The following is a 12,963-nucleotide window of genomic DNA, read 5'->3' as shown; positions in this document are numbered from 1 at the left end:
ACGGACTTCCCCGGAACACTTATAGCCCACCCCGTTTGTTCATAGTATCTCAGTAAAGTTAATTAACAGAACATTATTACTCCAAATACAGTTTTGGCAGTCGTAACAGGTACGGCAACGACTACAGTCAATGTGGATACAATCAGAGATACATATCATAAAGTAGACTAACTGTAATGAACAACAACCATTCTTATGAAATTATATCAAGAAACATAAAAATAATAGATGGTGTTGAAATTAACACATTTAGAGAATAAGTCTTGAACCTGTTGAGCAATTATTATATTGTATATTTACAATAAACACATTTTGATAGTGAAACTGCCAAATAGTCTGTCCACCCACACCCGTCTACCCCCACCAGATCAATATATACACGAAACAAACCACAACAATACATGATAAAACATATCAAACATTCCTCATAAAAAATAAATCTACATTACATTATGAAATTAATATATTGAAAAAAACAACCCACTCCTGAAAATACAAAAGAAAAGAATGTACGGAATGCAAACGCACTCACACTCACCCCGCACAAACACCAACACACACACAAACACACACCAATCCCCCAAAATATCCCCCCATAGCCCCATGCCCATACTCATCATCAACAACAAAAATACAGATGACGATTAAACAACAAAACTACAACATTACATCATAACAGTACCCATTTAGTATTTTTCATTACATATTTATACATTACGTCGGTGGATAAAAACATGAAACGTAAATGTAGGCAAATAGAACATACGCACACACGCATGCGAGTAAACACACACGCGCGCGCGCGCGATATAAATCGTGCACGCACGCACGCACGCACACACACACACACACACACACACACACACACACACACACACACACTTCTCTATACCAACTAAACGATGGCAGAATAACACGTGTCCCAGACAATCCAAGTCATAGAGCAACTGCCATAGATCTTACTTTAATCTCACCAGATCTGGCACCAATATGTGACTGGCATACACTGAATGACACTCTTAATAGTGATCATTTGCCTATTATCACAAGACTTGAATAAAAAATATCTCAGTCGATAGATCCAACCGAGGATAAGATTCCAAAATATAATTACAGACTTGCGAACTGGGATAAATTCAGAAGTTTACTTTCATCGTTTCAAATGAACAACATAAACAATACAGACGTCAACAGTTTATATTCGATATTTACAAATACAGTCATCACAGCTGCAAATAAATCTATTCCAAAGTTCAAATCGGTTAAAGATCATAAGCACTCTGGTGGAATGAGGCCTGTGAAGCAGCAAAGAAAGAAAAGAAGTCAAAATTCAAAATATACTTAAAAGTACAATCCCCCCCCCCCCCCCCCAATCATTTAGAGAGGAACAAAGCTTAAAAAATAAAACTAAAAAAAGCAAATAATGTTAACGTACACGCAAAAAGGCAGTACTGATCGTCTTTCTGCATAAATGAAGTTTTCAATCACAAAGATATGGAAAAGGTATGGGAAAAACTAAAAACAATGAAAAATGGAATATATTTATCACAATGCCCTATTAAACTGGACCATACAGATCTACCATCAAATATTGAAAAGGCAGAGGTTTTTGCTGACATGTTTGGTAATCATAGTAGAAACACTGGTTTGTCCGAAGAAAATAGAAAGTATAGAGAAAGCCAAGAGAAAAATGAAGCATACCATGATTCAGAGAGCGTAAATCACCTATATATAAATAGTGAAATAGCAACAGATGAAATAAAGGAATGTCTCTCAAATCTCGGCAGCAAAAAACATCAGTTGGTTTAGACGGAATTTCAAACGAAATGTTGAGACATTTGCCTGGAAATTCGACTGATTTCTTACACTTAATTTTAAAGAAATGTTGGTCTGATGGTGACATTCCTCTTGTATGGAAACAATCAATCGTTGTCCCAATACACAAACAGGGCAAACACAGAACAGATAAAAACAGTTATCGACCAATTGCCTTAACATCGCATGCATGCAAACTAATGGAAAAAGTTGCTCTAAAAAGACTTGTTCATTATTGTGAGAAGTATAGTGTAATTCCTATAAACCAAGCTGGCTTTAGAAAAGGTAGATCCTCCACAGAACATCTAGTCAAACTGACTACACAGGTAAAGCAACAGTTTGCAAGGCGAAAAAACGTACTAGCGACTTTTTTTATGTGAAAAAAGCATACGACCAAGTGTGGCACGCTCGACTTTTATATAAACTGAAAAATATCGGTATCACAGGCAACATGTATGATTATATTAGAAGTTTTTTTTATCAGATAGATTTATACAAGTAAGAGTAGGAAATACCTACTCAAACCCCAGACATTTACACATGGGGCTACCACAAGGATCAGTAATTTCGCCGATTTTATTCAATATATTATTAGCAGATCTACCTAACAAGCTAGCTAAAGATACAGTCTTGGTTCAATTTGCTGATGACATTTGTTTATGGATGAAGGTGACAATGAAAAATAAAACGCCTACTAGGACACTGAATTACATAAAGAAAATATACCAGCGGGAACTTGATAAAATCAGAAACTTTATGACAGAAAATGGCTTATCATTGTCCTTAGAAAAAAACAAATATGATGCTATTTAATACAGGATCAGACCCAGAAAAGCTCCCCGTGTTTACATTAAATGGTACCATCATCAGCTATGCACAATCTATTAAATTTTGGGAGTCTATCTTTCTTCAAAGCTTTCGTGGAATTATCATATTGACTGTATTCTAAACAAAGCAAGAAAAGGTCTAAATTTCCTTAAAATAATTTGTAAACAGCTCTGGGGGCAAGATACCAAAGCGTTGATATCTCTCGCTACCTCCCTTGTACATTCACGCTTGACATACGCTCAAGAGGTATTCTTCAGTGCTCCCCTTCATTTGTTAAAGAAGCTGCAAAGCATTGATTGTAAGGCTTATAAACTCGCTCTAGGTGTGTCCAATTACATCAAATTTAGGGACTTACAGAGAAGCAGGTGTTTTATCTCTTGATGAACAAAGGAAAGCTTCAGCCGCGAAATTCGTTATCAAATCTTTCGCATATGAAACCTTTTCAAAAGAAGAAGCTAATTTGAGTTCACAAAAAGATTTTGCTAAAAGAGCTAAGACGATACAGTCTATGACATCCATTAATACATTTGCATCAGATATCATTAGTGCTACGGAATCAAAAGACAAGCAAATTGCAAAAATACCTACTTTTTCACCAGTCCCTGAATGGGAGCAGTGTAAAGCTACCTTTGACATGGATTATACAGATTTATCCAAGAACCAGTCACCATTTTTGTTAAAATCTGAAGTGCTCTCCCATATAGAAAATCAATATTTAAATTATCTAAAAATATACACAGACGGATCTGTTCTAGAAGATGGTAATTCAGGAGCGGCTTTTGTAATTCCTTCATTTAGAATAGAAAAATTATACTATATTGGTAGACAATATTCCATTTTCACAGCTGAACTTATAGCCATACTTATGGCCTTAAATTATATTTCAGACATTCCGAAAACTGTTAGTGAAATTTTATTATGTGTAGACTCAAAATCAGTAATACAAGCTATAGAATCTTCAAATTCAAAGAAGCGTATCTAGATGACAATGGAAATAAAACATAATATTCACCAACTGACAAAACAGGGCATTAAAATAACTTTCTGTTGGGTACCTTCGCACTGTGGAATATCTTCAAATGAGTGTGTAGACCAAGCAGCTAGAAGAGCAGCACGTAATTTCGAAGGCGCAGTACAACTTGACATCCAGTTAGATCTGCATGAATGCATTAGTTGTATAGAAAATGTATCTAGAAATCGATTTCAGAAATTACTTATAGATTACTTATACCACTGTTGTGTAAACACAAAGAATGCAGCTAATCCCAAACATTTTCTAAATTCGAAACCAGCAGCACATTCAAGACAAATTACAAGTCTAATGTATAGAATTCATTTAAATGCCTTTCGTACAAAATTTTCTAAAAATATAAAATGTATATGCGGTAAGCAAATAACTGTAAGCCATCTACTCATTCATTGTCCGAGCATAAGACCGTTAATTCCAAAAGATGTAGTTGATGACTTTTCTTCCAATATTTCATTAGCCACTGAAAAGATTTTGAATGATTCTTCATTGCTTAGAATGTTTTCAGAAATTTTAAACTCCAGTCCAGTTGGTATCCTCCTTTGATGTATTATAATTAATGTTGTTATTTATATTTACATTGTTGTAGGTTAATACTTGTTGATATGCATATACATATTCTCCCTCCCATGACATCTCATTCAATACACACCACAATCTCTTTAGACTTTTTCTTATAATAATATACATTTCCTCTGATACATAACATGAATACTTTTTTACACTAATATTCACATGCACTCCATTTCCTTTATCCACTAATCCACTACTTGACTCCTTTCCGTCTAAAAACACTGATAGTGAATAGACGTTAAACTGAAGATAAAACACACACACATACTAACCATTCAATATCATGTCACTCGGAGAACAAAGGGACTCAAACACTCTGTTTTCACTAGATGAGCTTTTAGAAAAATACTTAACAACAACATTCCTCATGAAAATCTTCACATCAGAATTTGTAAACGACTGCTGGGTGTAAACAACAAAGTATCAAACTTCCGGTATTGGGTGAACTGGGACGATTCCATGTGAACATGAAGATTATTTGTGATATGATCTCATTTTGGATACATATAACGGAGTCATAAGCGTAACCAATTTTAAAACAGTGTCAATATGATACGATTGAAAAACAACAAGAACAACACACTTAAGATAACAAGTGGCTTGATTTTGTCAAATTTGTTCTCTTAATCAATCAAATGTTGATCCACAAAATGTTGCTCCGATTATGAGCACTTCACCAGTTCCATTATGGGAATTAACGGGAGCAGCTTTTGACATTCAATATTGTGACATTAAGAAAGATGAAAATCCCAATATACTAACTTCTAGAGTCAAATCACACTTGTCTGAAACATACCCCCACCACTTTAAAATATATGCAGACGGTTCTGTTCTAGAAAATCAGTATGCTGGTTCTGGATATGCAATTCCTGCTTTGAAAATTGAAAAGTCATATCATATTGGAAAGGGCTTCTCAATTTTTACAGCTGAATTAATTGCCATCCTTATGGCATTAACATATCTAATTGATCTGCCCCTAAACTTGATTCATGTTTTATGTTGTGTAGATTCAAAATCAGTTCTGCAGTCTATCAAATCAGGTTGTAGGAACATAAATTATAACATTATTTTTAAATAAGATTTTTGATTCACTGTATTCAAATGAGAGGAACTAATATTGAAATGTGCTGGATTCCCTCACACTGTGGGCTTTTCTCTAATGAACGTGCAGGTCATCTTGCAAAGCTTAGAGCTAAAAACGCTTTAAATGCAATTGAACTTCCTCATCGTTTATCATCATCTGAAATGTGTAATATTGTTGAAAGAAATATGCAAAATCCCTTTCTGTCTTTAGAAGTTAACACTTCTGCCTTATTAAATGCTAAAAGAACTGGCAGGGCTGTTAAGAGCATGGCATTTAGGTTATTACTAAATGCCCCATACACAAAATATTGTGAAAATATTGAATGCATTTGCAAGGGACGTTTAACGGTAGAGCACGTTTTAACCCGCTGTTTAGTAATGAAACCTTTTTTGCCTCCAGAAATTACGGAATACGTGTTACCAGTTTCAAATGTTAACGTTTTTTGGAAAAAAAGGTTTATATTTCAAACTGTTCTTTATTAAAGTTAGCTAGTTATGTGTTAAATAGTCCAGTTGGTTGTTTATTGTAGGTCCCCACATGAACCTATTTTCAAATAATAATATACAGAAGTAGTGCGTACAATATTTGATTATTGATTTTTTTTTTTTGGTCCCGCTTTCCCCATCCCTCCTCTCACACACACCCTTCCAATATTATGTTTTTTCTTTCTCCAATCACTGACACTCACCCTCTCCATTTTAGATTTTGTACTGTATCTTTTCCACATTATGTTCTCTCTGTCTGTCTGTCTCTTTCTTTCTTAGTCCCCTCCCGCTTGCCCCACCCCCGTCCCCTCCACCTCAACCGCCCCCCTTTTCATTCGAATATACAGAAATGTTGATTTCTAATTAATACTTACAGCCATCATTATGATAGGAATGATAATAATCCAAATAATAATGATATAATTTATTTTCAGTCTAATATCATCATCTTAGACGAACAGACTATAAATAAATAAACGAACGTTCTCTTCTTACTTTATTTGGTCATCTGTGGCTGAAATTTCGGGAGAAAGCAGAAAAACGAAAATAAATCTAAGATAGCTTTCTACTATGATGTTTCTGAAGAAAGCAGACTAGAAGCATTCTACTATGATGTTTCCAAATAATACAAACTAGACCATATCTGATCTACTCAGTAAAAACTTAGTAAGGTATTGCCATGTGCAAACTTCGCACAAATGCAGATGATCTCCACCTAGAAAGTGACAAGATACACAGGTATGGAAAAATGCTGGAGTATGCAAAATCTGTGGTGTATTAGAAGACGAATATCCTCTCCAAATTATGAACATTTTATTCAAACTCACCAAGACTCTGTCACAGAAATGAAAAATTGGATGACAGAAAACAAATTGAAACTAAACGATGATAAGACTGAAGCCCTCAGACTCCTTCCTCCATGAGTAGATGCCACTTCCCTGCCTTCCACTGTCGATCACAGAAACTCTTATCTCATTCTCTGTTCATGTCCGTGACCTTGGCTTTTTCCTCGATAAAGATCTTTCCATGCAGTATCACATCAGCAAAACCTGTCAAGTAGCCTACTTTGAACTCGGACGAATCACCTCCATACGTCACTACCTCACACTCGACGCAACCAAAACACCAGCTGATTTATGCATACTTTCTAGATCAGTCTGTAAACATTCCTCAGACCACTACAGCAGGTACAAAACTCCGCCGCCAAACTGATTTATAAAGCAAAAAGATCCCCACACGGATGGTTTTCATGACAAATAAATGTTATTCTCATTCTCATTCTGATTCACAGACAGACAGACACACACTGATACACACACACACACACACGCACGCACGGACACATTCACATAGATATTATTCTGATTCTGATTTTGATTCACACACACACACACACACACACACATATATATATATATATATATATATATATATATATATATATATATATATGTGTGTGTGTGTGTGTGTGTGTGTATTTATACTCACTCACACGCACACACGCAGGCGCGCGCGCGTACATATACATGTGTACATACACACACATATAGGTCTACATGTATACACATGTGTACACACACACACACATACACATTTTTCTTCTTCTTCTTTCTTTTATTTTTTTATTTTTTTTTTAATGATAGTCGTGTCCGACTCATTCTATGGTCATGTCCGTGACCATGGCTTTTTCCTCGATAAAGATCTCCACGCAGTAGAGGCAACAGCTGTCCCAACTATTATATCTGAGGTGTAGAATTTGAGTATAGTGGAGAACGTTTTGCCCAAGGTACATCCCCACGCTATCGGCGTTGGGGGATGGTTCCCCAAGGCTGCAGCACTAAAAACCAGTGCAATCCTAGTTGGAGAGTCATAGTCCCTCACAAGAAAATAAGCTGTGAATTAAATCATATTGCAATAGAGAACCCATTAATCATAAATGACTCACCTTGCTGTTGGCCCAATTGTAAGCTTATGCTAATCTCTAATACATATACATGCATCAACACACACACACACACACACACACACAAACACACACACACGAGCGCGCGCGAGCACTACTGCAAGTATCGCGACTTAGAAAACCCCAGCCGAACACGCATGCGAGTCCGATTCTGAGAGTGAAACTGAGAGGCGGGCGAGGAGGATCAAAGGGCAGCGAGAGAAATGAAGCATGTCCACTCCTGGAGCCAGCCGTCCTCATTCCCCACCCGCTCTGACCAGAACCTCCTAGATCAATACCAAACACAGGCAATCGATGATAGCGGCACCTCGCGCTTCCTGTTGTCTGCCCGTGTCAATTTGGTTAACTCTTTTGATTCCCGCTTCTCTTTTTCCCGTTCGACGCTGGGGAGTGGGCTGGATTTGATCCAGGGATACATATTAAAACTACAAACGAAAATCAGACGGATCGAAACTGAAGGGAATGGAGGGGAAAAGAACACTGACAGAGAGGAGGGAGGGGGAGAGACAGACAGAGACAGGGACGGGATACAATTTCATGGAGGGAAATAATGAAGAACAATATCAACTTTCTTTTCAGTCTTTTCAGTATAATATATATCAGTTATCCCGCGAGAACGCTTTACCGTTTCCAACGTTCCAGTCTTTCGATATTATCTTGACATTGGTTGACACTGGGATAAGGTAAAACAGAAAGGTGCTCTGGAGATACTGGGTTTTTTGTTGTTGTTTCTTTGTTTTGTTGTTGTTGTTTTGTCCCTGTTGCCGAAATTTGAAAATCCTATTTTAGACAGTTGTCAGAAAATTACATTTTTAATAGTGGCATTTATACCAGCAGATCCTTTAGTTCATAGTCGTCTCGGGAAACATGTACAATTTGAAATACATTACAGATCTTATATGTATGTCAAGTTCCATCCGAGTCACGTATTTGGAGAGAGAGAGAACACACACACACACACACACACACACACACACACACACACGAGTCACGTATTTGGAGAGAGAGAGAGAGAGAGAGAGACGCAGGACAGTTTAATTGTCAGACCATTTGCCCACACAAAGGAGTGAGCATAGGAAAATGTGAAAACAAACCATGCATATATACATCGAAATGGAGTCACATTCACACATTACATTCACACATTCTGTCTTATTTTTAACGCATTGAATACAAAAAGAAACAGATTACAAACATTTCGTTCATCCTGGCAAACAGCAGTGCAAGTTTAGATATGGATGGCTGTCTACAGAACTGTTGTGGTATTAGCTGTTTCCGGATAGTTTCGTTATGTTTCTCGGGTATCGACACAAAAAGGACAGTTCACATTTCTGTTCACATCACGGTTTTTACTGAAAAAAATGGCATTCAGTGGAGACATTCCAATCCTGAATGCGATAAAACGTCACGAACTTTGATTTTGGGAATTTGAAGTAAATGACAACTAAGTGAAAAAGAATGCTTGTAAGAAGCGTAGACATTATATAATGTATGTGACTCTAAACTAATATGCCAATCCTATTTAAAGCAGTCGATAAGACTGTCTGAAAGCCATAAGAAACATTTCCGAGTTACCAACCCCCCGAGATTCCCAAACGTCTCCAAACCAAATTTGTATAAACTATTTATTTATATATACTTTACATGCCCAAGTCACATATTATATACTTTACATGCCCAAGTCACATAGTTCAGGTTCTGCAGCATATCATATGCTTTCTTTTGATATAGATCTACTGTTTTCCATCTTTTCTGTAAACCAGAATTTCTCACACATGTGTTGGTAAAATATGAGCTAAGCCGATGTGCTATGTCAGTATCGTTTTCAGTTCACTGCTTCTGAGAGAAATATTGGTTCAGATACTGGATCACTCTCTTCACACATCTCTCATGAGTCGCACCTTTTTCTTCAGGCATGCCATGCAACAACAGGTTATATCGGCAAGAGTAGTGCTCATGCCTCTCAACTTCTTCCTTCAGCTCTCTGTGTCCTTCAATTTAGTATACAGGCTTTCCACATTATGATTCAGAAGTGACAAATGACGTGGGTGGCCTTGTCACACACACACACACACACACACACACACACAGAGTTGATTTTGTTGTTGTTTTTTGCCATTGCCTGCAAAAGGGGTAACTTTTTTCTCGTCAACATTTCAATTCTCGCTATGATCTAACAGTTTTGGACAATGCAGTTGGAGAAAGACTGGTAACCTGTCACCATATATATTTATGTGTGTGTGTGTGTGTGTGTGTGTGTGTGATATGCAATTCATCACTGCAAAGAAAAAAAGAAAAGGAAATTCGATTCGATCATCCTCTCACACATGTATTTTTGTGTACTCCCTACCTTGATTCCAGAGCATATCAGCATTCTGTCAACTATTGTCAACTATTGTAAACTACCTTCTGATACATTGTTTTCCCCGATGATAACACATCCTTGTCTTATCTTTTGAACTTCTGCAATAGATTTGGCAGTCGATCTGATTATGATTTCGTCCTCAGACGATAAAACAGAAAATTAATAATGTCGTTCATATTAGCTACACCTGATTTTAAAAAAAGAAGAAAAAAAAGAAACAAAAAACAAAACAAAACAAAAAATGTTTCTCATCATCAATTTGGGAACCACATTATGGGCATAGTGATTATATGAAGTCCCAGGTTCAAACCCTTTCTTATTTCCATTGTAATCAAGTGTCCTACTAAATCTTGTATAACGTATTTTGACCCATTTATCTGTAATGATGCTCAGAAATTTTCAGGTTGATATATGTTTTGAAATGAGAAAAAAAAAATTTTCTTTGGATTCCATATATCCGAATGCCACTTTTGTTTAAAATAACCAATAAGTCTGTCTTTAAATTCTGAAATTAATTGCTGCTCCTTTCCTACTCCCTTTACACTGTAATCCCAATTTTCTTTCCCTGACTCCATTTGAACATATACCGTGTATCACATCATAGGCCTGCCTGCACAAGCGTGTTTGTTGAAGCTTCAACAGTTTCGATCAGTATTTAATACACACTTTTTTTTTTAACATAAAAAGGTTATCTTCCCATTTCTCCATATATAAAACTGTATTAGATGTATCCATAGATACATTTAAGAAACATTTAATTGCATATGTATGCTCTTTCTCAGTCTCCTGCTTATTCACACTTAGTCCCCAAATTTCTGCTGCATATGTAAGTAAAGGTTCAATTTGTAGATCAAACATTTACCAAAATAACAGCAATCATAAGAGTTTGTGCTTCCGTAACGTTTCGAAATTTCGGTTACCCTTTTTCCCCTTACTACAAAATTCTTCCCATGCATAATTCAGATTTAATTTTGTTGACAAGTTTGTGAGTTGGTTTGTTCATTAGTTGGTTAGATAACTCTTTTTTGTTGTTGTTGTTTGTTTGCTTTTTTTGTGGGTTTTTTGTTTGTTTTTGTTGTTGTTGTTGTTGTTGTTGTTTGTTGTTTGTTTGTTTTTTTTGGGGGGGGGGAGGGGGGGAATAGTACATAAAAAAGGTACAAACGTAAATCGAAAATCATACACAAACACAGATACAGTAGAATTGAGGATACATACATGTGCATATCAATACAAGAATTTGTGCACACTCACACGTGCACACACACACACACACACACACGCACACACACACACACACACACACACACGATAAAAAAAATACCAGTTTCGGTTACTGGTTTTATCAGTACATACCTCATGATCTTAAGTGTTTTCTTTCTCCTTTTCTAATGTGTTATTTGTGAAGAATACAGCGTTTGGATGCAAGAATTCTTTTTCATCAAAATGCATAGCATGGACCAGAAGACTTCTCTCTTTCTTTTGTTATCAATTGATACGAACCCATCTGCACCCTCTCAAAGCAAATCACACACACTGCCGTAACAAGGAAGCACAGGGTATATGTACCAACCCAATACCGCCCATTAAACACACACACACACACACACACACACACACACACACACAAGAAAAAAGGTGTTTTTCGTGGCTTATCTCATCCAGAATCGTGCATGGACTGATTTAATTATTATGCATTCTCTAAATGTTTAGCTGGAGTTTTTAAGGATTGCAAGGCATGTTTACCCTTTTATATTTGACTGTATCTTACGTTGCACAGGTCATTGCCGTATCTGTTATGCTGCATTTAGTGTCATCGTTATTCATTTACCTTGCCTTGTGTTTGCCCTTTAGATTGTGTCCAGTGAATATTTTGATCATCCATTCAACCGACACAGGAGTAGGATCTCATGCTTCATTGACTCCCAGGAAATATCTTTTCCAATGCCAGAATAGTCTGATTTCGAATATTTCATCGTCAACAACGAAAAGGTAAAAACAATTCAAAACAACAACGACAATAGCAAAACATTACACATCATTCCCATCGTGATGTTTCAGAGCATGTTGTCATTTTTAACCGAATGATTTTTACCTTATTCTTCTTCTCAAATGTCCCATTATAGCAAACGAGCATAACGGACGATTACTGTGGAGACGAGATCAACCAGCCTATCGGGGGTTCGGACCCTATCAAGAGCGAGGCTGCCCTCCTGTTCCCCCTCAACACCCACCCCACCGCCATTGCCGTGTCCATCACTGAGGAGTACACTGTCGCCTTCGTCGGCACCGCCAACGGGAGTCTTGTGAAGGTCAGTGTGTGTGTGTGTGTGTCTGTCTGTCTGTCTGTCTGTCTGTGGCTGTGTGTGTGTGTGCGCGCGCGCGCATGTCTGCGTGTGTGTGTGTGTGCGCGTGCGTGCTTGGGTGGCCCGGGAGGAGGGAGTCGTGGGGGTGATAAATGGCTGTTTCCAAAGTTTGTTGAATTGTTTTGGGAAGCAAGCATCATCACAGACCACAGTCTTTAGGTGGTAGGCTACTTGCAGTTTCGACATGGAAGACCTACCCTGAAAGATAATGACCAAAACAAATGGCCCAGGTGAGGTCTATGATCCAAGATTACCGTTGTGTCACCCATTGATGAAATGAAGGAGAAGATTTAGATTTCATGAGGGAGAATTAGCACCATCCTTCAAAAACACCTCCATGTAAGGAAGAGTTATGCCTGTTGGGTTCCTCACCACTTGACAGAGGATGAGAAACAGGGTACGGTTGAATGGTATACCTATCAGATCGTGTTTGGGACATCGTAACAGGGGATGAAACATG

General features: G+C 37.3%; 1 protein-coding gene across 9 annotated transcripts in view; it reads left to right on the top strand.

Annotated features, from left to right (window-relative positions):
- LOC143284774 (plexin-A2-like) overlaps nucleotides 1–12,963 on the top strand; it is a 561,646-nt gene that overhangs the window by 105,464 nt on the left and 443,219 nt on the right. For all 9 annotated transcript variants that reach the window (XM_076591753.1, XM_076591756.1, XM_076591755.1 and 6 more), the window contains one exon: nucleotides 12,264–12,449. In XM_076591753.1, the coding sequence (XP_076447868.1) occupies nucleotides 12,264–12,449 (186 nt within the window). The remainder of the gene's footprint in view (nucleotides 1–12,263; nucleotides 12,450–12,963) is intronic.

Source organism: Babylonia areolata, chromosome 8, assembly GCF_041734735.1.
Source record: "Babylonia areolata isolate BAREFJ2019XMU chromosome 8, ASM4173473v1, whole genome shotgun sequence".
Classification (NCBI taxonomy): domain Eukaryota; kingdom Metazoa; phylum Mollusca; class Gastropoda; order Neogastropoda; family Buccinidae; genus Babylonia; species Babylonia areolata.
Note: the sequence above shows the minus strand (reverse complement) of the source record. Positions and strands in the feature narration are given on the sequence as shown.